The sequence below is a fragment of the Anas platyrhynchos genome, chromosome 4 (genome assembly GCF_047663525.1).
Source record: "Anas platyrhynchos isolate ZD024472 breed Pekin duck chromosome 4, IASCAAS_PekinDuck_T2T, whole genome shotgun sequence".
In the NCBI taxonomy this organism is placed as follows: Eukaryota; Metazoa; Chordata; class Aves; order Anseriformes; family Anatidae; genus Anas; species Anas platyrhynchos.
The window spans coordinates 67,602,774-67,624,710 of record NC_092590.1 but is presented as its reverse complement, the minus strand read 5'-3'; the positions used below and the strand labels follow the sequence as shown (position 1 = coordinate 67,624,710).

Sequence of the window (21,937 nt, the reverse complement as noted above, 5' to 3'; positions counted from 1 at the left end):
TTTGATTCACCAAATGTTTCTTATTTGTGGCTCAAGGCATTTATTTATTGCAAGGCTTCAAGCTGCGGTAAGCAAGGTCATAGATTAAGAATTGATTTCCACAGTTGCTCTAGCATACAAACTAAATTTCTCTTGGTTGGTTATAAAAACTACAGCTGAGCATAAATTCAGCTTTTCTACATTGTCTTGGAAATTAATGCTAAAGCAAATGAGAAAATACTATAAGTATGTACTGCATGCTTTAATTTAGACCTTCAGCTAAAACCTAAGGAAAGCAAATTGTTTTTATGCTGCAGGCTTCTAAGTGAAACCATGTTATTACTGATTTGAAGCTTTTTTTTTTTTTTTTTAACTTGTTCTTTTTTGTTTGTTTATTTGTTATTTCATTGTTTCGCTTATTTTGTTAACAGGTCTTCTGTACAGTTTTTGGCAAATCATGTTTTTATCAATGTGTTGATTAGTTCTTTGTTTTTGTTACATACTCCTGGAGTTATTGCTAATTATAATAAGAAAGTGGATGGAAGAAGAAGAAGACAGAATATAGTTTCTGTCATGTAGAAGTAGACAGTCCTGTTAGAAATAGAGAAATCCTATTATTTTATTATCTTTCACTCACATTTAATACACAGTGTCTTGTGTACTGAAGGAGCATTTAGACTCTAAACTGAAAATTCCCCCAAATCAAGGTGGTGGTGTTTGTGTGTTGTTAGTTGATTTTTTTGTTTTATTTTTCTCCTTTTTTAAGGTATGCTTTGTGTTGGTAATGACAGTAGAGTGACACTGTGTGCCATGATCAATTTGTGTAATTGACAAAGATGTATAACTCCTCTATGTATCTTTGATGCAATGCAGTCTCCTAGTAACTATAACATACATTTTAAGGTACAAAAATTGGCTTCTTAGACCCATCATGAAAGAAAGTATTTCTGATATAATCCCCTGCCCCTTCCCTCCATGTTTGTGTTAGTACAGCTGAGTTAGCAAAAGTTACAATATGTAGTGTATGCTTGTAGTCTAGTCAACTTCATCAGGTGGTTTTACAAATATCATTTTCACCTCTAAGTGTCAGAATTACTGTTTTTGCCATTAGCAGCGGAACCAAATTGCAAAGTTATTTCTCTAAGATGCAGACTGATAAGTTTGCTTGATGGCTATTGCTGGTTTGTGGTGCACAGTTCGTACTGTACATTATACAGCATTCTGTTGCAGAGATGTAGCTTGAAACAGAAAATGAACAATGAAAAGGCATCTCTAAAACTGGTTAATGCTAAAGTTTTCCTCTGTTCTTTGGTATTGTACAGACTTCAGGAACTGATGTTCTGGAGTCTTTGCATATCTTTAAGAAGATGTTTGTTTGCACTTTTTTCTTGCATGTTTTTAAGCACAACAAGCTTTCTCAGTTATTCCATCGCACTGGACCACAAGGAAAAGAACAGCATGTTGAATGTTTCATGGTACTCTTGTTATACTAGAATAGAGGCTGAATTGCCAATCCCGGGAAACTTTAAATGCTAGTGCATGAAATAACTCTCACAGAGGTCACAATAAGTATGTAGAGAAAAGCGCCTGAAAGTGTCTGATGAAACTAATAAAACAGTCTTGCAGGTAAAACAGATGTGGAGTTCTTTTAAAATATAAACTTTTTTAAGAAAAAAAAAAAAGAAAAAGAAAAGCATGCAGAAATGAAGTACCTCAGGCTTAGAATTCACTACTTTTTCCAATTTAGAGGGCTGTTTTGGAGGAATGAGGTTCTAAAATCCATCTGTTCATACTGATTCTTATTCCCTCCCAGAACTGTGTTTTGCAGGATTAGAATAGACAGCTCTTCTTTCACAGCTATTTCCAGCAAGCCATTTTGTTAGCACTTGATCTTATTTTGCAAAATCTTTACTTGGGAGCTTATCTGGAGGTATTGCAAACTGAACATTTTTACCAGCATTTAAAAATGCATGTATCCATAAAGAATGGATACTTTCACTTTGACTTCCTTGAGATTTCCATATGGAGCTATCTCCAAAAATGCATGAGATTCAACTCAGCATCAATTCAACTCAGACTTTCCCTGAATAATAAAACAGTCTCACTGAAAGCCTTGTTAGATGGAATTATGATTATCAAGGCTGGTAGTCTGGAAGGTTTCTCGTTAGGGTATTGCTGCAGGACTAACTAAAGTGTGGTTATGCCTGACTGAATAAAAGATTTCCAGCCATTTTCAGAATGTTGATTTCTTTTTTTGAAAAGCACTTAAATATGTATGAAGAATCTTGGACTGATTCGTTAACTTTGAATAAATTCCTATGACAAATGAGGGAAATGAAGAGAAAGCATAAATAACTAGTTAAGCAGGACTCCTTGTGTGTGGCTGGCCACCTGCAGAGGCACAGGACTAGTGCAGATGTATCTCATAAATCACTGTAGATCTACGTGAAAGTAAGTCTTGAAGGAACAGAACCTTTTCAGAAGTAGATCTGGCCCTGGCCTCAGCATTGATTCAGTAGTTCAAATCTTCAGATTTTTTTGTTCTTGTTTTCCTCTCCTTTTTTCTCAAAAACTAGATGGAAAAACCTGATGATCAGTTTTACTCCTGTCCTATGATGAAGTTGGTGTAAGAACACAAAAGTGCTAGAAATCTGGTCTTCTACTACTTCGGAATTTTCCTCAACATCAGTTGTATTCCTAAAAGTTTGCAAAGTCATTCTCTGCAGTCACCGCATTCTCATGTCCTCCATGTTCCCGATGCGGAACCATTCTCCAGTGATAATGCATAATACTGAAAAAGGGTGTTTGCAACAAACAGAACAGAAAAAGACTGATATGGTGAGCTGGGAGGAGCAAGCAGTCTTGCCACTTGTGCCCTCTGCAATAGGCTCCAGAGAAACAAGAGAATGGAGGTGAATGAGGTAAGATGAATGGTCTCCTGTGCAGACTACCTGAAAAGGCTCTCTGGGATTTATAGGTGAGAGTTGGTAGTGCACACCTGGGGAAGGTCTGTCTAGCTGCAGCCTAGAAGTTGGGGCTTATTTAGGAATCTGTGATTGGCAATGTGATTTGAAAAAGTCTGCCCCAAATATGTGTTAGGACTGTGTTGGTCTTTGAGGGAGCAGAGAAGTGTGCTATTGTGGTGACTTTGGTCTTCCCATCTTATTTTAATTCTGGCGTGCTTGTTATCAGCATGTGATGCAACGTCTACTAAACTGTAAGATCTTTCTGACTTTAATTGGAGAACTATGTTTGCAAAGTTCCCGGAAGGCTTAAAGCATGCAAATATAAATATTCTTGCCATACTTTGATTTTTGTGATGCAATTTTTACTTTTTCAAATGTTATCAAAATGTGCGTATCCTCCAAGTGTATGTCTCTGTTACTTCAGTGGGGTTTAATTCCCCCAAATCCAATATCTGCAGCTGGAGGGCTAACCAGATCACTTCAGAAAGAGCAAGAGGCCGCAGAAGTTTACATTAGATAGGGCTTTATTGGACTCAGGCAGGTCAAAAAGGGCAGAGATCACCCCCATGTGTGTGGCTGTGGGTTCCTTCAGTCTGTGGGATTGCAGGGCAAGCAGGTGAGCAGCGCGTGCCATTTTGGCAGGCCCTGGCCTGCAGCTCATGGCATCAGGACCTGCTCTGAGGACTGCGATTTCCAGTGGGAGCCCAGAGGTGGTTCTCCTTGCTGCTCTACACATCTCTTCAGGAATATAATGTGGCACGTGTTAAAAGAGCAGTGTGGCTTCTTTAACCCCTCTCCAGAAAAAACACCATCACGCAAACAATAGTGGGTTCGGCATTCTTGACATTGTCTTCCTGCCACCTGGTGCCTTGTCCCCTCACAAGTGGTTCTGCAACCTGCATGCAGGCAGCAACTATGAACAACGTGTCTCGATGAGGCTCTTTCTGAGCCCTCCTTCTGTGTGTTGTTCCCTCAACACCAGCAACAGCCTCCCACTAACTGACACAGACTTCAGATTACACAATTTAAGCAAATAACTTCACAGCTTTTTTGGTTTGTTTGGTTTCTCTCATGATAGCCTTTTCCTCAAAGACCAGAACCTAGCACAGAATGATGGTTTGTTCCTGTATGGCTTTACATTTGGTGTGATGGCGGAAGATAGGGACTACTCTATGGCATTACCAAGGGAAAGGCTTTGGATGAGCAAGAAGCAAATGTTGCCAAAATACTAAACTTTGTGATGAGGAGTCCTGGTTTCAGATGCTCTATAATTTTAAAAAGTATCAAACACATTAGGGCACTCTATCTGTTTTGATACAGCTTTGGTCATACCTCATGCCTAACTGCTTCTCTGCTGTGGCATTTTTTCTCTGTGATGAGGCTAACCTTAAACATTTCAGGTTCTTCTATCCCTACTAGAAGGGATAAACTCATGGCCAGCACAGCCACACAAGAAGCAGTTCTGTACTAACCATCCCATCGCTGTGTTTACTCCTGTTGGTGTGATTACATTTGAGTGGCTCTATGGTTTTGTGCTGACACATAATTTTGCTTTCAATTTTTAATTAAAAAGTTCTTGTAGCCAGCGAACAGAACAATAGGGTTTTTCATATCCACCCCACCCCAAAGAAGGTTCAACTGTGAGTGAAATGCTATTAAAAGCAACAATTGTGTGAATGCCAATTGGGAAGAGAGAGCAAGCATGTAATAAAGAAGCAGCAGTCAATTTGTTTTATAAGGAATACATATAATAAATGATTTTAAAACAGTTTTTCTTCTGTTTTTGTCAGTCTCTTTTTATTTTTAATCAGATTTTCATAAGCATTATAATACTAATTTTCTAACTAGGTGATAAAGATTGATTCAAATTAATGCCTCAGTAATCTTGCACTGAAATACTAGCATTTCGTGATACTGATATCTAATTTTAATAATCAACACTTATACTTTTGTTATCATGAAATTTACTACTCTTTACACCTACAGGTTTAGATAGAGGCATATAGGTTTCATTTAGTTCATTACTATAATGCAAAATGAGACACCTCATGAGTTTTTCACAAGGAAATATGTTTTTGTTTATAGATAGATAAAGACATTAAGCTGTGTAACACCTGTGCCTAAACAGATGTTGAAGTAGGTATTTATGCTGGGCACAGGATTTTTTTCTCCATGTAAATAGGCATAAAGCCTGGATAAAAAGATAATGTTTAGGTTTTAGACATTGCCCAATGTCCTTTGATCAGCAGTTACTTTACACAGAAGTAGTTTCTGTATTACTGTACCAGGACTGTAGTGTTCATCTTAAAAGCCAGGGTTGGCAATGAGATCTTAGCAGGATAAGACAACCTTTACCAAAAGGATTTATGCAAGAAAAGTTATTTAATTTGAAAGGCTGTAGTTGACTTTCTGAAATTATGTTTATTTCCTCATCTGACCTATTTGTCCTGTAAAAACACTTCTAAATCCTATGACGTCTGCAGTAGCGCTTTCGTGATCATGGGAATCCAGTGTTCACTGCTTGATGCTTTTGCTTTTATAAACAAGAACTACAATCTTTAATGTTCTTGTGAGTGTCCTAGATCAGCATTTGGAACATGCATATTTCAGGAGTGAATATTCAGCCAGAGCTTAACACTATAACCCACTATAACCATTGTGTTCCAGTTATTTATTTGGTAAGTATTTTCATATTTTTAAAAATGTGTGTTTTTTTTTTTTTCCAAACTAAAATTTTTGCAATGGATACTTTACTAAAAATCAGCATTATCATGGATCCTTTCACAGTCTTCAGTCTAGCAAATTGCAGTAGCACACCTTCTGAAAAACATGACTTCATTCAGAATAACACCTTGAATCACTGAAGTGAGTTGAAGGGGAGGCACCAGCAGTATAAGATGACTACACTACAGTTTCCACTCCATGGAAAGTCTGCTCAGTGTTTTGCAGTGCCATGCACGCTCAGTTACATGGCATACACCTACATTGGCTCAACCAGCGGAAAATCGACAAAAGCATGCAGATGCTGAGAGATGCTTGAAGAAGTTGAAGAAGTAGAGGTCATCTGGTGTGAAGCTTCTAGGTATGCCCTTCTTTTTATCAACAGAATGACGTAGTGCTTGAACAATTGATTTTCTTTTACTCGATGTCTGAATACAAATTTGCTCATAACGTTAACTGCTTTCTTGTTGATAGCAAGTTGAAGAAGCGATGAACAAAACACACAGGGCAGTTCATATTAATACAGAACTTCCTTTTTTCTCCTTTTCCACCCGTTAAATGAAGTGCAGTGGCACGGGACAATTTGAATGTAGTCCCAATGACATGGAAAAGCAAAAGAGAAGGCCACAGACTTGCAAATAAAAATTAATTATTTACCCATTTGAAACTCGCAAGGCGACAGTCAATGCATTGCTTCATTGGTAACCTAAAGCTTTAGGCTTTAGGTTACCAATGGTACCTGAACTGTGTTTTATAAATAACATTATTCATATAATTAATCATCATTCATTCATCCTGTTTTATGTTCTTGGCCTCTTTGAGTTCATGTGTGGCAGAGAGAGGCCTCTGTGCTCTTTTTGGATGGCTTTCTGTTTCTGTTTTCCTCTGTTTTATAACTAATCAGATTGCAAATCTTATACATGGGGATGAGTGCTGGAGCTTATCCTGGCTTTGCTGTCTGGATCACGAGCATCTGATGCGTGACAGTTCTCTGCTTGCTTCACAACTACTCCAGTAACTCCATGCTGTTTTGATTGCTTTTTGTCTCTTCCACTCAAAGACTCTATGCGTGGATGTTTCCTGACTCATTAGTTGCTTTTATTTATTTTTTTAATTCATTGAGAGTTATTTTTCTTTTATTCAAAAGGAGGAGGTGGTAAAAACTTGCCATGTTGGAGCAGGGTAATATAAAAGTCACTAGTTACTCAAGCTTACTTAGGAAAAAGAGACTTTGATCCCTTTCCGTCTTTCTTAAATATGCCAATGGGTGGTTTTATTCTTTTGTCCACACTTCAACTTTACACTCCTTTTTACTTTCATCTGCAAATCAAATCCATTGCTAAACTGAGATGCTTTCTCAGCCTAATTTTAAAGTGACCCTTTAAGAGCAGTCTTAAGAAAGCTGACCCCTATGATCTGTGTACCTTCAGGACATGCTGCTGTTTGCAACCTATTATTTGGTCTCAATGTGTCCATGGTGTGCCAGAGAAAAGCTAATCCTCTGGATGGGTAGTATATTGCTCCATTTTGCCCACTTCTGGTCATGTCAAGCCATATGAGTGAGAGCATGGGTCTGTGCTGTGGCTTTCCCCTCAATATAGTTCTGGAACGTGGCCTGATGCAAACTCTTTATTTATAGTGTGAATGACAGTTGAATTTTCAAGTTAAAAGGAGCTCAGATGCCCACTGAAGAGACTGTATTGATATATAAAGGACCTGGGATATTGGAAGTAGAACTAACGGGCATACAGTTTTGAAATGTTGGGGACTTGAGGGAGAAATGAAATGACCACTCCTTTTTATAGCAGAAGTGGATCAATGGCTTTGTTTTTATGTTTTTGTTTGAAAGATATCACTTGCTGGCTGCAGAGTGAGCGGATTCATCTTCCTTCTGGAGACTGAGCAAATCACCAGTGAGAGATCTTGTTTTTCTGCTGGGTCCTACAGGCAACATGGAAGGGGAAAGCATCTATGAGGTTGATTCTGGAGATGGACTTGGAGGTAAGGATGCCTGTCACTTATTTCTGTTTTCATCCCAGATGGCTGGTTGCAGGTGAGCCCTTATGACAATGGACTACAGAAGACACAAAAAGCAAATGTAACAAAGATGTCTACAGCTCTTTGTATTGCGTCACTATATAAGCAATGAATAAAAGTGATTTGAAAACACCTGTCTCCTAGAGAAAGTGGCACACTTGGAAGCCACATGTACAAAGTGTTGTTATTTGGAGTCATGATGCAAACCCTAAAGATTTACAATAAAAGTAAAGGCACGTAGCCTTTTCCTCTTTCTTTGTTCTTTCTTTCTCTGTCTCTCACTTGCTGAGTAATTCTGTTCACATGCCACCTGTTTGTTTTTTTTTTTTTTTTTGTTTTTTTTTAAACTGGACTGTAGAAAACTGCATGAAATGGCACTGACTGTAGACATGTGTAGATGTTTCTACACCTAAAAAAAAAGTTCTTATTCTGTTTCTTACATAGCCACTAATTCTACAGGTGTCCTTGGGCAATTTAGCCAACCTCAGTGCTGTGGTTTATCATTTTCACAGTAGGGTGAACAGCTTCTTGGAGGTTTTATTACATACCTGTGAAGGGATGTTTTTGTTTGTGTATAACACTGGGGAACTTTGGCAGAGTTCTCAGATTGATGACATAGCTCATGCTACTGTCTTTTCGCATCTGTTTTTGAATTCCTCATTTAACAAAGTTTATTTTGAGACCAAATGGGAAACACCTTTACCTAGTTTGCAGAGCACCTTGAACAGCCTAGGTCAACTCACTTTTGAACTCAGAAGTCTAAATGTCTGAAGGGAAGGAAAGAGATTCTACTTGTGGGAAAGAGAAGAAAAAAGAAAGAAAAACAACAAAAAAAAGGAAAGATGCTAGAACATTGTGAAAATGCAAGATTTGGTGAGCTGTACAACTGTTTGATGGCTTGGGTGTTTCCTGTGTTCTCTGTAACCAGGCAGGTAATTCTGGTTGAGTGTACTGTGCTTCTGTTGAAATGCTCCTTTTTCTGTTCAATACTTTTGTAATACTTTACTTGGGCCCTAGCTCTATCAGCATAAAAAGCTGTTACTAAAAGGAATGGCTATAACTGCTGTAGCACAGAGTTCCCCTCTTATTAATGAGTTCCCCTCTTATTAATGAGTTCCCCTCTTATTAATGAGTTGCTTCCAGATATTCCAGGTGGGATAACATGCAGATATGTACCTTAAAAAAAAGAAACAAACAAAAAAAGTTTGGTACTTCAAATTGCTTTTAATTTTTCTGATAATACCATCTATTAAATAATTATTTTATAGTAATAAATGTTATTAAAGAACAATAAAAGGATTTATGCTGAAGTAATGCCCTTTTGCTAGGTGGAATAGAGCAGCAGCATTCCCTTTTGCTTTCTGAACATTCATCTTGTCCTGTCCCAGAGTTTCTGAAACACTGCAGCTGGAGCCGTTGTCTGACCATTAGTCATTAGGGTACTTTTTAATTTCATGTCCTCTCTCAAGCACTTGTTTTCTGGCCTTACCATTATGCCCTTCAGTCACTGAATCTCTGCTGCAGCACTGCATCTTTGTCATTTCTTTCATGCCACTTTGTGCATGGAAAAATTCTTTCACAAATGAGGTCAAAGACAGTTCCATCCCTCCTTGAGTCTGACCTTTGCTGTTACAATAATTTATTGTCCTTGATCTACATTTTCTAATTTGTATAGGCAAGAGTGTGTGTGTGTATAAGTACACAGAATGCGCAAATTTACTTCTGGCCCATTCTCCTGTCTTTCCTCTCTTTGGATTCCGACTTAAGACTATAAACTCTTCAGGGGAAATTTACTAATTTTGGGAAATCACAATAATAAACTGTAATTTATTTGTGTTTAATAGAATTACTTGTATGAGGAAAAATCTGATCTTGTATGTGAAAGGGCTGTATTTACAGCAGCATATCAATATCTTCAACATATATGTGGTGCTATTTTAGACAGTGCTTGCACATGTGGTACTAACCACAGAGTGCTATTTCGCATGTTTCAGAAAACAGATGGTATTCTCTCTGTGTGAATTGCTGGATAAAAGCTCAATTAAAAAAAAAATTCCTTGCTTTTTCCTTTATGAACAAAACTAAGATATATCAAAACAAACTCAACAAACAATCCCATTCTGAAAGCATGAGGTATAGGCAAGAGCTAGGTCTATGTTTTGATCAGCCCTTCAAGCATATTTACCTGACAGGTAAGGGAAATGTTGGAAATTCCTTTGTTTCTAAAATCACACTTAGAATTCTCTGTCTGTTTCTACTTGAGATGTGAGAATGACAAGGACGTGCTATTTATGGAGCCGAACTGGGGGACTCTGCACTGTTTTACAGCATGTGAACTAAATAAAAAAATGACTTTCAAATAAAGCAATAACCACCATTTTTGGAAGATAGGTACTTATGTTTCAGTGGCATACAACAATAGTGTATACACCCTAAATACTATAAATGTAGACATACCTGGAGATGCATACATATTGAATACAAGTGTGTCTTTGCAATTAGGCTGAGTTGATGTCTGAATTATGATATATCAGAGACTTGAGACAAAAGAGAAATATGCCCATTGTAGCAACACGAGTACATAACGTTAAGCAATTTATGAGTATGATGAAATTACCTCCAAAAAACAACTACGCTTTGTTAACTCACAGTGTCTAGTCTCTGATGGAAGTGTTTCCTGTTACCATAAACTCCTTGAGAGACTGCCAGAACTTGAGGGTCAAAAGACCTTAAGAATTCTGTGGGTTTTCACTGTCAAAGTCAACCAGCTGACTAACTAAAAATTTTATTTCATTGAAAGAAAATCAGACTAGTGTTTTCAAATTCAGGAACCTGAAGTAAAGTCCTTCCTCTTATTTTAACTGCAAACAATTGTCTCTATTTTCATAGATGTGGGTGGATTATAGTACTCCTTGATGTCAGCAAGAACTCAGGAGTAATGATGTCTATAGAGAGATCAAGTAAGTTAATTTGATACTGTAGATTTATAGTCCTAACTCAGATTTAAAAACTAGCCCTAATATTAAAAGTAGTTTAGGTAGCTATGCTTTGGGTCTTATGCTTGGTTCTCTTGATAGGTTAGTTCATAGCAGGTTTTCAGTGCCACTTCAATGGATGCACAAAGAAAAGATGGAGCCGAGTTTACTCCTGGACTATAAGGCCCTAACACAAAGAAGGAATAGTGTCTCCAGCATACAAGCTGCCCCAAACGCGGTGGAGAAGAGATAAGGCTGTAATTTTCCATTGTGCAATGCACTGAAGGCCTGTTATAGCTCACCTAAAATATATGGACACATCTACTTGCAAGCAAAGACTTCATAGCTTCAGCTGCCTGGAATAATGTTAAGCTGTCCTGAAGCAGGACTCTTGCTGTTACTCTAGAGCAATGAGCTGATTCGTTTATTTTCTTTGTAGACCTGATGCAGGTCTTAGAGGGTGTTGCCATTAAGTGGTTGTCTTATTGTTAGCATCTTGGATACTTTGACGCGTTCCTGAAGGTAGTCAGTAACTTAGACAAAGTAGGGTTAAGTATATTTTGAGGTGTTTCTTTAGAAGCTTCCAATCCTTTTTATTATTGTGATATGATTATTAATTAAAACTGAGATCAACCTCTATTATTGTTCCCTTTCCGTGACTTGATTTTCTAATACTTAATCCCATTTGTTTTGGCAAAGAGTCTGCATTGGCTAGATATATATGCTAAATCAATACCTTAGCACACATTTTTCCTTGCTCGCTATATTGTATTTTAATGAGAATCTGAAGATTTGCTGCTGCCCTTTGCAGTCAAAAAGTATTAAAGAGAAACGATTAGGGAGGGGTTAAGTGACTTTTCTAGTTCTATTGCATTGCTGATGTTACACCAGGTCTGCTTTTATCCTGCTGTTTTCACTTGTAGCTCTTGTTCAAGTCAAAAATCCTTGCTTCATGTTAGCAAGGCTGCAAGTCAGTTGCTATGGTATTCAGCATTTGACTTAGCCAATCCGCTTGCTTTTGTGATGATTCAGCCCAGAATAGGGAATCGGTCACACAGACTAGAGCTGTAATCAAAAGAGCAGCTATTGTTGGCTTGAAAATATACAGAGGTTGGGAGAACAGCTGAATTTGAGTTTTGAGAAAATATGTATTACAGTCAGTGTTTTTGGTGTGTTTTCTAAGAAATAACTAAATGCTAGTAATAGTGGTCGTAGCCAAAATTTTCAGGATGATGACAAAAACTGAATCAGTGGACAAGTTTCTGTATGTTGTCACCTCAAAGACTTCAGCAATTTACAGCTAATTTATTATTATTATTGTTATTATTATTCTGTGGCCATTTTCAATTGTACTACAGCACACAGTCCTTATGTTTTTCATTATGTTATTTAAAGGCAGTACGTTTCTTACAGATGATTACTTGTGAGTGGAAGATTACTAGACTCTGCTGCCTGTCTTCTCAATTTTAGCATTGTGTCTTGGCTAATCAGAAAATTCTGGAAGGCTGCTATGTAATGCAGAATGACTTTGAAGGTCATAATGGTGCTGTGTCACTGCAGTGATCCAAGGTCATAAGAATGACAAGTTGGTTAGAGAGAGGTAACATCGTGTGAGATGAACTATCCAAAAAGGAGGACAGACTTCTGTGGACAAAGTCTTCTACAGACTTTTAAGCAGCTCTTCTGTGCTTTCAGGCAGGTTTGTTTTCATCCCCAATCTGTCTGCAATTGTATCAGTAAGACAAATAAAAATATTGGTGCTTTTATACAACCCTTTCTCTCTTTGAAGTCATGGTTATATACAAATAAATCTTCTTCATTTCAATTTAGAAATAGCTAGAAATCACACTTGAGGAATACAGTGTTATATGCCAAAGCCCATCCAAAACCCAGACAGTACACCTGATAACAACAGGTATGTGAAAACACATATTTGAATTTGGAAATAAATGGACAAAAGAAAAAAGTAAAGATTTACTCTAGGAAGACCTTTTGTCTTTGGCACAATATCCTTTCCCAGTGGATATCAGATACTCCTATTTTAAGCCTTTTGTTTCTTTTCATTGATACCTTCTTTTTCTATATGGAGGTAATAATGTTCCACTGTGGGCTAAAGTGCTGACAGTGAATACTGATATCTCTACTCTCACCTGGTATGAAGAGAACCACCATATATCAATGACCAGCAGTCATTATGGATGGTCAATGGAGTTTAGAAGATAATTTTTCACTATAATAATGTAAGATATTTTATACTGATCCTTATCTTCATCTAGAAATACATTTGGAGGAGGGAGAACAGAGTTTCTTCCTGGACATGGGTTTTTGGTGGGTGGCACTCAAAATGTTTACAGGAATCTTAGGGAAAGTAATGCTAATTTTTAATTGTTGTAAACATTAAAAATACAGTGGAAAACATCCCAAAGGTTATTAGGAAAATGAAATGCGCAGAAGTACACTGCCAGTATTCTTTAAGTGACAAATAATGTCTTTGGTCCAGGTTTTTGCCTGGTGACTGGGATGTCGTATGTTGGAGTTTATTAAGGGATGATGGTTTGAAATGTAGAAGTGGAAAACCTCAACAAATGACTCCCAATGAAATGACAGAAGAACTTACCAAAGTTCTCCTGTAGTTGTCTGCTGCAAATAAATGCTTAGATGAGGTCTCCCAGTGGTGGCGTAGATGATCTAGAGATAAATAAATTTATTACTCAAGCACTGCAGTCACTGAAGCCACAGTCATTTAAAGAAAGAAGAACATATAAAATTCTTAAGCCAGAAAGTAGAAAAGAATATTCAGGGTCTTGAAAGTATTTTCTGCAATGGCTATTGACTTTTAATACTTTAGCAAGAAATTATATGTGAAATGTTATTTTAGCTTTTTTTTTTTTTTTTTTTTTTTTTTTTTAAATAACACCATTATTACACATATATTCCTGTATGCTTTCACTTAGAAATTGCCCTTGACTACTAAATGCCCTTATCTACTTGTCACTCAGCTTGCAAGGCAAGTCATAAGGGATTTGATTTCATTTAGTAGAGCCCTGTCATTTTAAGGAGAGTGCAGTTTAAGAGATGGGAAGTGAATTTCACTTCAGTTACATAAAGAATACTCTGTGCACTGATCTGGTGTTCAAAGATTTGGCTTGCTACATGTCCCTTTATTTACCTTCCACATGTTGCATACACATACTGATAGTTCTTCACTGTTTATAGTGAATCTTTGCAAGTAATCACAAATACCACTTCCCTGCTGGTGTAACTTATAACTCTGCTGCTTTTGGAAATTATAATAGAGTTATGATGGTTTGTATTCCCAGAGGACTTGCCCCATTTCTACCAAAAGAATACTCTGGGCTTGATTCACACTCACCATTTATTAAGAGTGGTGCTTTTAATAGTAAAAAGGAAAGTAGAAGAAAAACTCTGCCGTGAGTAGGATGAGTGCAAACACACACCTGAGTGACTTTAAGTTGAATGGATTGCTGCTGTCTGGACTAGATTCACATAATGACAAATGCCTTCATAAAAAGGACTGCTTTGATACAGCACTTCATCTTTCTGAATTTCAAAGATCTACAAATCCAAATGTAAGCATGTGTAAATAAGCATTGAAATCATCCTGGCATGTATAATAGATTTTTTTTTCCTATTCAGTACTTGCATTTATTTGTCTTCCAATATATCTTCTAGAAAAGAAAGGCTTTTGAAGAAAATTGAAAGATACAAATTAAAATGGAAAATATATATCCACAAGGATCCACCAAGTTATTCTCTATATGCTATACAGACCTGGGATGAGGGGTTGATAGCTTGGGCTGCTCTGGTTTGAATATCAATATTAATATAAAATGGGTTCCTTAACTTCATCTCCTTATGTTCTGATGACAGGAATGCAGTTTGTTTTTCTGAAATAGAGCATTTTATTTGTATGCTTATGTGATTTTTTTTTCTTTACCACTTTTTCATTTTTCATTAGGAAGATCCTGCCTTCCAGTAAAACAGACAAGGGCACCTGTTCTCTAAATCCTGTAGTCTGAGGCTCTGGGAATTGTTTAAAATTTTATTGAATGAAGCAGTTAATGCTTCTTAAAACCCTGCTTCAACAAGCATTCTGTAGAACTGTTCTTGATGGAGGGTAAATTGATTAATCTGAGAGGAATCCCTTCAATAGCTGTACAAAGGGTTTCAGACTAAGGAATTTTCAAGGTACTTAATTATTTCAATGACTTAGGTCAGGACTGAACTATTGGTACCTGCCTGGTAATTCAAGAAATTAGGAAACTCAAGAGAGGAAACTCTCTTGAGTGTCAGCTAATTAAACAGATGGAAGTGAGTATCGGAGCTAGATAGATCTGGGCTCAAGCTTGTGATATACAAGTCTGGGAAAGTCCATTGAGGAAGTACTTTTCTGTTATTGAAAGTGATTGAGAGAACAAGGTGCTTGCTTGCTTACAGGGTCAACAGTTTTGTTCCTGCTTGAAAAATGAACCTTAGCTGAGGAAAATTTTCACCATTTTTTTTTTTTGTCTCGAATTTCTTTGTTTTTTAGGGAAAGCTATAAGGAAGCTTGTGCGCAAGGCGACTGTGGTGGCATCTAGAATCCTCAGATTTCCTTGACTGAATTCATCTGGTTTTAGCCCTAAATATAGTAGACAAGCTGCACTGCTTGCACTGATAGATTATATCTTCCAAATGATAGACCAAGGTACAGTCATGTATACTCACCATTTTTGATCTCATTTTACTCTTGATTCTGTTGCTTTTTGGATAGTTGTGACAGTATGGTTTGTCCCCATTGTTATGGACTGTCTTTTCATCATCTGCCTCCTGCTAAAAGTGCTCTTAAAACAATTAATTGAAATAGACTTCTGGACTGGCTCTGGCATTTGATGTTGCCAGCTGCTTACAGGGTTGCAGCTTGGTGGGAAGCTTACGCACTGCTATGATTTACAGACTTGCCTCCAGTGGCAGGTAGGCAGTAGGACTGTTGGCAGCACAACTTTATTTCATTTTACTGTCTGTGGAAAAGAAAAAAAAAGAAACCCTAAACCCAAACTCCACCTCCTTTTTGGACATATATTCTGCATTTACTTTGTGTACTCAGCAATCTTAAAATGTAAACAGACTGTGTTCTAACAAAGCATAGATTTTGACTGTAAGATAACAATTCTGTTATCAAAAGAAAAAAAATCAATAAAGTACAATGTTAAATTATAGTTAATAATTAGGTTTGTTTATATCTACTTTGGCACTTCAGATAGCTATGGGAATGAGTAAGCAATCTCAGTGCCAACTGGCTTGCTTTCTGAGGCTAGAGCTTCTCTTCGTGTTTGTTTTAGATGGCAATATCTTCTGTCTCCTACCTGTGCCTCTTCTAAGCTCTAGGAGAGGTGACTTATTAATACAGAATATCACCAGTTTCACCATGTTTTTTTTGGAATGATGGTGTTGATTCACATGTTATAAACCTTACTTCCTTTGGTAGCCAATGAAATATTTTGCTCTGCTTGGATACTGCATGAGATCTTAAAATTATGACTACTTTAGCTTTTTTTAAATTATATATTTTTTTATTGCTTTATCTGAGCATGACATTGGTTGTAGATTAATCCAGTTGCACAGAGGCTATTAAAATTGTGATGTCATTGGATATTGAATTGGAAGACTTCAGATCTATCATTCCTTTTGGCCAAAGATGGGGGAATGATCCCTGGTTATGTCTTCTCAGTTTCTTCATGCTGTATGTTGAGCTGCATCTGTTCTCTGCCTCCACCTTCAGATATTGAGCTTTATCTTTATTTTGGATGTGCCTGGTTACAAAATCTTCCAGTGGCTTCTCCAGAGAGCACAAAGTACTTGGGAGAACTGCTGAATCTGGAACAGACGATCCTACGCTAGATTAGCTGGCACATTTGGCCTCTTGTGAACGTTCAGGTCTTCTGAGGGAGATCCTACAGCAACCATGGTCAGCATGAATTAAATGATCAGCTGGTCCTGTGGAGCATGACCACAGTAAAGAAGCCTGTAGGTCATGCACAACGAATTTGCAAGTTGTGTGTGGCTTTCAGGCTGCTACACAAAACCTGTTTTTTGTTGTCTGGCAAAAGATACTGGATTTAAAGAGCGAATGCCATGGTTGGTCTACATATTGTTACCCTTTTGAATACAATTATTTTCAAATATACATACTTGCTAAGAGGTTAGTGAAGAGTTCACATCATTCTCCCGTTTAGTTAGTAAAGTATAATGAATAATTAAATATATGTCTGCCTTTTCAATCAATAGCATCAGATCACACCTTTGGCGCACAAACAGGCAATTTTTCTCTGTTATTAGTGAAGCAGGAAGATAAGCACATTGCCATTTGCTGAGTAATGGTACTATCTCTGATGACATTTAGCTGGCCTGGAGTGGTCTGCGTCAGATACTTGCCATCTTTCTCCACCCCCAGTATTTCATGATAAGTGTTTGTATCTATTGTATATCTATCAGTTCAGCAGTTGGCAGGTCAAAACACTTGGGTAAGGTAAATTCATGTTCTTTGTTCATGGAAATTCTGGTATTATTTAATAGTTGTTTTAGGTTAGAAAAAGTATTGCACTACTCTATTTGCAATTCTCAGGAAAATTCTCGCTGCCAATAAAACAATTTCTGAGCAGGAGAGGCCCTGAGAGAGGTTTCTCCTACCATAGGAGGAACCGTGAGCACCATATTGGGAATATCTGGGAGCTGGCAAAGGAAGCTATAGCTATCCATAGGCTTTGGCACAGGGCACTGCTGTTTAATGCCTGCTGTGAGAAGAGAGGATGGGTCAGGTTCTTGTGGGATGATAGATTTCTGTTAACATAGATATTACTGTAATGGTGGCCATTGTCTGAAGATACAACCTTTAAATCCTGCTAGTAAATGAAAGGGATTTAATGCTTATTAATTACATAATTTAGAAATACCTGAGACCTGTGGACATTAAAAATGTGGAATGAAGACATTCACTGAAGAGAAGCGCATAAATGTTAGAAAAATTTGATTTCATATTATTATTTTGTTAGCTGCTTTTGTAGTTAACAATCACAAGTGAACTTTGTTTTACCTCAGTAGTCATTCAGTGAAGGAATTAAATGTATGGAAAGGAATCTTGAAATTCCCATGGTAAATTAGTTTCTTTTATCATTGTCTTTGAGTGCTTGACCCAGCCTTGTTCCTTTATTTTAGAAGTCTTCATATATAACTAAACATTTGTAACAACATGCAAGATGTTCCAGCTAGATATTAGCTTAAGTTGGAGCATAACAATGTACAGATCACTTTAGCTGCAGCTAACCAACACAAAAAAAAACTGATGATAAACATCATCAGAAGAAAATAGCAGAGGATATGGATTTGAAGTGTTCAGTGGAAAAAATCTAAAAGCTGCTCTTGGAGAAATCTGGCTCTGCTAATGTAATAATCTCTCACTGAGAGAGAAGAGAGACCTTGCAGCATAAGGAGGTAAATAACGAAGAAAAGTTTAGGGGCAGAGCATTGCAGAAAATAATAGAAAAGTTATTTTACATTTTCAACTATTAAAGGGATTCTATGGAGATGAAACAGTTACTAACTAATACAGCTGAGCATTTAATATGGAAGGAAAGTGTGATCCATTAAAGAGCAGTCCATATAGCCAGAGGTCTCTGTAACACAAGGGCCTAATGGATTTGTTGCATTGATGAAGTGATGCAGAGTGGGAAACATGGAGGGAGATATGTCAGAAAACCAGGAACAGACAGAGCTTCCCATCCTGTTGAAATTCACAGCTCGAGCATGAATTTGGAACAGAGGAGCGTTTCAAAATGAGGCTCCAGTTCTTCACAACAATAGGCAAGAGGGCTGTTATTCTTGTTCTATCTGCGAACCGCATATAATATGGTATTGTGTGGTGGTTGCTTTTATAGCAGGTCGTTTTATCTCACTGCATTCCCATCTAAAAACACAGCAAACGTGGTCAGCAGCTCAAGTGATGCTTCTTCAGCAGCAGCATACTGATCCGAACTTCTCTGTGTGCTCAGCACTGCAACATCATCGAGTGGCTGCTGGCTGTGCTGCTATTTAGCAGTGCTCTAGCTGCTCCTGACAAGTTGATGTACTGGCACATCAGGATCCTGTATTGGTACATCATAGGGAGACAGGATGATCGGTAACTGTGTTCCCTCGCGGTGCCGTGGTTATAAATACACTTCATGAGGAGATCACTTCTTCGCCTTCTCTTCTTGCACTGTTCTGTATTACAGAGGTGGTGCTAACGTGACCAATAGTGGGTAATTAAAGACTTCATAAACCCAGTGTGTTATTACATGCCTCTAGATGCAGTTTACATACAGTGCTGTGTTTTTCACCATTAAAACATGCAAGGGTAATAACTAACAAACTTGCACACCTATGCATTTTTCTTTTATCTTTACAAAATGTTAAAAGTGAAATAGCAGGAACTTCCTTGGAAAAATAAATAATTCTGACCTTCAAAGGAAACAGAGAAAAGCTTTCATCCAATATTATTAGTTATTTTAGCATTTTCTTCTGTTCTATTTTGGGTTTTTATTTCCTCACCTATTTGTGTAATGAAGCCATTAACTAGTTTACAGTAGGGCAGCAATTAATGAAGATTAGTTTAAATATTAGCTTTTAAAAAAAGTCATCTTCCACCAAGTTGATGGGCAGAAGTCACGATTAAAGAGTCAATGTAATAATTAGGTTGCATATCATGTCTTCAAAGTTTTAAATACTGTGCGAGCAAAAATTAACAAGTAGCAGTCACTTTGAATAGCTGGTGTTGTTAGCCTTATCTTTATAGCCTTATCTGAATATATTTAGGGGTCTAAACAGCTAAATTGATTTCTTTCTGCAGAAGTTGTGTGGAGCCCTTTGCATGTTAATGTGTAGCATGGTGTCTGGACATATTGTAGCTCAGGCAAAATCTGAAAAATTATGCAGCTGCAACTGTTTTATGTAGTAATTATTTTAAAACCCATTAATAACTACACTTAGCAACTTTTCATTACTTACCTGTTAGTCAGTATAATTTAGACAGCTTCTTTAATGATTTTAGTAGTTTATATATTGCTGCTCAATTGATGCAAACAATTTTTTTTTCTGATTAATATGATTCAAACTAAAGCACAGGGTCAGTAAAGATAATGAAAGGAGCAAATAGCAAAAGTGGAAACAGAACTAAAAACCCCAGGAGCCCTCCCCCAGTATAAAAACAAACAAGCCTCAAAGTGGCTCCTCTCCATTTCCCGAAGAAAACCAGCACACGCAAATAAAAAGTACTATATCCTTTTACAGCCTAGAAAAGGTCCAATTCTGGAACCAGCTGTTCAGCTGTCACCTGATTAGTCCTTCCTAATGCTGCCTGATTATTCTAGTAAAGGGGGGAAAAAACAAAACAAAAAACCCTGAAAGGCCTTAGGGTTGTTGAAGGAGATCTGTATTCTTTCTGTTAAATTTAATTAGGGATTTAGAACAAGTTTATCCAGATTTTACCCATTAAACTTTATGACTGAGAAATTTGAAAACGAGTACTCCGTCTGCAAGGTTACTGCTTTTGGCACAGGTTGCTCACTGGAAAGGCAGCGATGTTTAAGTCATTAGGATGTGTATGTATGTGTTCGTCCCTGGTGTTTTCTACCATGTTAATGGAACCTTCAGTGTAAATAAAAACTGGGTAAGCTCTCTATATCTAGTTATGTTGTTATGTTTAATGTGTTTGAAATAATTTTTTGTGCTGCTTCTGCTGTGTAAGTAAATTAGGATGTTGCCAGAGTATAAACTAGGGACCCTAGGGGCACTGAATTACAAACTAGTGGAGTTAATCTCATCGTTTCTTACAGCAATTAATGACAATTTCAGCATAAAACCTGTTAACTCAAACTAGCCTTTTAACTGTAAAGTATGAGAAGTTGTGGGAAGTTCTGAGTTTAATAGTGGGTCCTTGTTTGTGAAGTCTTTATATATCATCTACAGTAGTTTTATTTGTTGTTGTTGCCCATGAGGGCCCTTATTTTTCTCAGAGAGTTGGATGCAGTCCTGTGACAAAGGTTGCTCCTGTAGGACACCAGGTGGGTCTCCTTGCAGCATCCCCTACAGGCTTATTTGCAACACAGCCTTGGCACTAGTATTTGCTTGAAACCGCACTCAGGACAGTCTCACTGAAGTCAAGCTGTTGTAACACCTGGTATCAGCATGTGGAAGAACAGAAAAAGAAAAAAAAAAAATTGAGGGTGTGGAGAAATTAGAAAGCTATCATTACAGGGCTATCATTGCACTGAGTATTGTGTCTGTCTGCTGCTTTGTTCCTGCCCCAGTTTCAACACAAGGGAAGCTCACTGTGGTTATTGATGTCTCTTAAGTACTATAAATACTTTTCTTTCTTAACTTTTGTTTAATTCTTAATCATTTCTAATAAAATAAATATTCAGCTGTCTCATCCTCTGAATAATACTTAGCCGATCTGTTTCCCTACAACAGAAAACTAAACCAAACCCAAACCTCCACAGATGCAGATATAACAGTTGCATTGCTCACTGTTTTTTTAGCAGATTGTTCCATTTGTTTCCTGGTGATACAACCAATAATACACTGGATTTTAATCCAGCTTGTAGAAAACCATGTGATAAAAAAACGTGTTATCTAGGAAAATGAGTGTAAGTTTTAATAGGCTGGCAAACTGCTATGTTGTGAAATGCTTTTATCAAAACTTTAATAGGCACGGACCTCTTAAGGAATCAGATAGAAGGCAGGGAAAGAAAAGACTGCTGTAGAGACTTAGTTTGATTAAAATGTTTTGGTAAAGAATCCTTAATTATTTTAAAGAAAGCCACAGTGGAGTCCTTTCTCCTGTGCAGATAAGAAACTGGGAAGTTTTCATATTGCATTCAGATGTGTGATGTGAAATGAATTAGTTATTAGCTATATTTCCTTGGGGCATATGCACTATAAATAGCTTTTCCAAGTCTATTGCTTTATTCTGCTCTGCACTGTGTTGTTAAATTGCAGACCAGAATAAAAATGTCTCCAATCCGTTGAACTCTGAAGCCATGAATATGATATAGATTTTTCTGTTTCACACTGAGGTCTATTTGTGTGGTACAAGCAGCTTGGTTCAGTGCCCTCTGACTTTTTAGAGTCCCAGGAAAAACAAAACACCTGTTGTTGGTTCACCTGTGACTGTTGTGCAACATGGGGAGGTGCTTTAGGTTTAATAATTTATTCACATCCATA

At 37.3% G+C, this 21,937-nt stretch overlaps 1 protein-coding gene across 8 annotated transcripts in view; it reads left to right on the top strand.

Annotated features, from left to right (window-relative positions):
• PPP2R2C (protein phosphatase 2 regulatory subunit Bgamma) overlaps positions 1-21,937 on the top strand; it is a 184,717-nt gene that overhangs the window by 84,710 nt on the left and 78,070 nt on the right. For 2 of the 8 annotated variants that reach the window (XM_072037795.1, XM_027457424.3), the window contains exon 2: positions 15,231-15,386. The exons of 3 other annotated variants lie outside the window; for them this stretch is intronic. In XM_072037795.1, the coding sequence (XP_071893896.1) occupies positions 15,374-15,386 (13 nt within the window). In that variant the 5' untranslated portion in view covers positions 15,231-15,373. Of the gene's footprint in view, positions 1-6,005; positions 6,028-7,515; positions 7,668-15,230; positions 15,387-21,937 lie in introns of those variants that run through there. 3 more of the 8 variants (XM_072037794.1, XM_027457425.3, XM_027457423.3) reach the window with 3 other exon arrangements.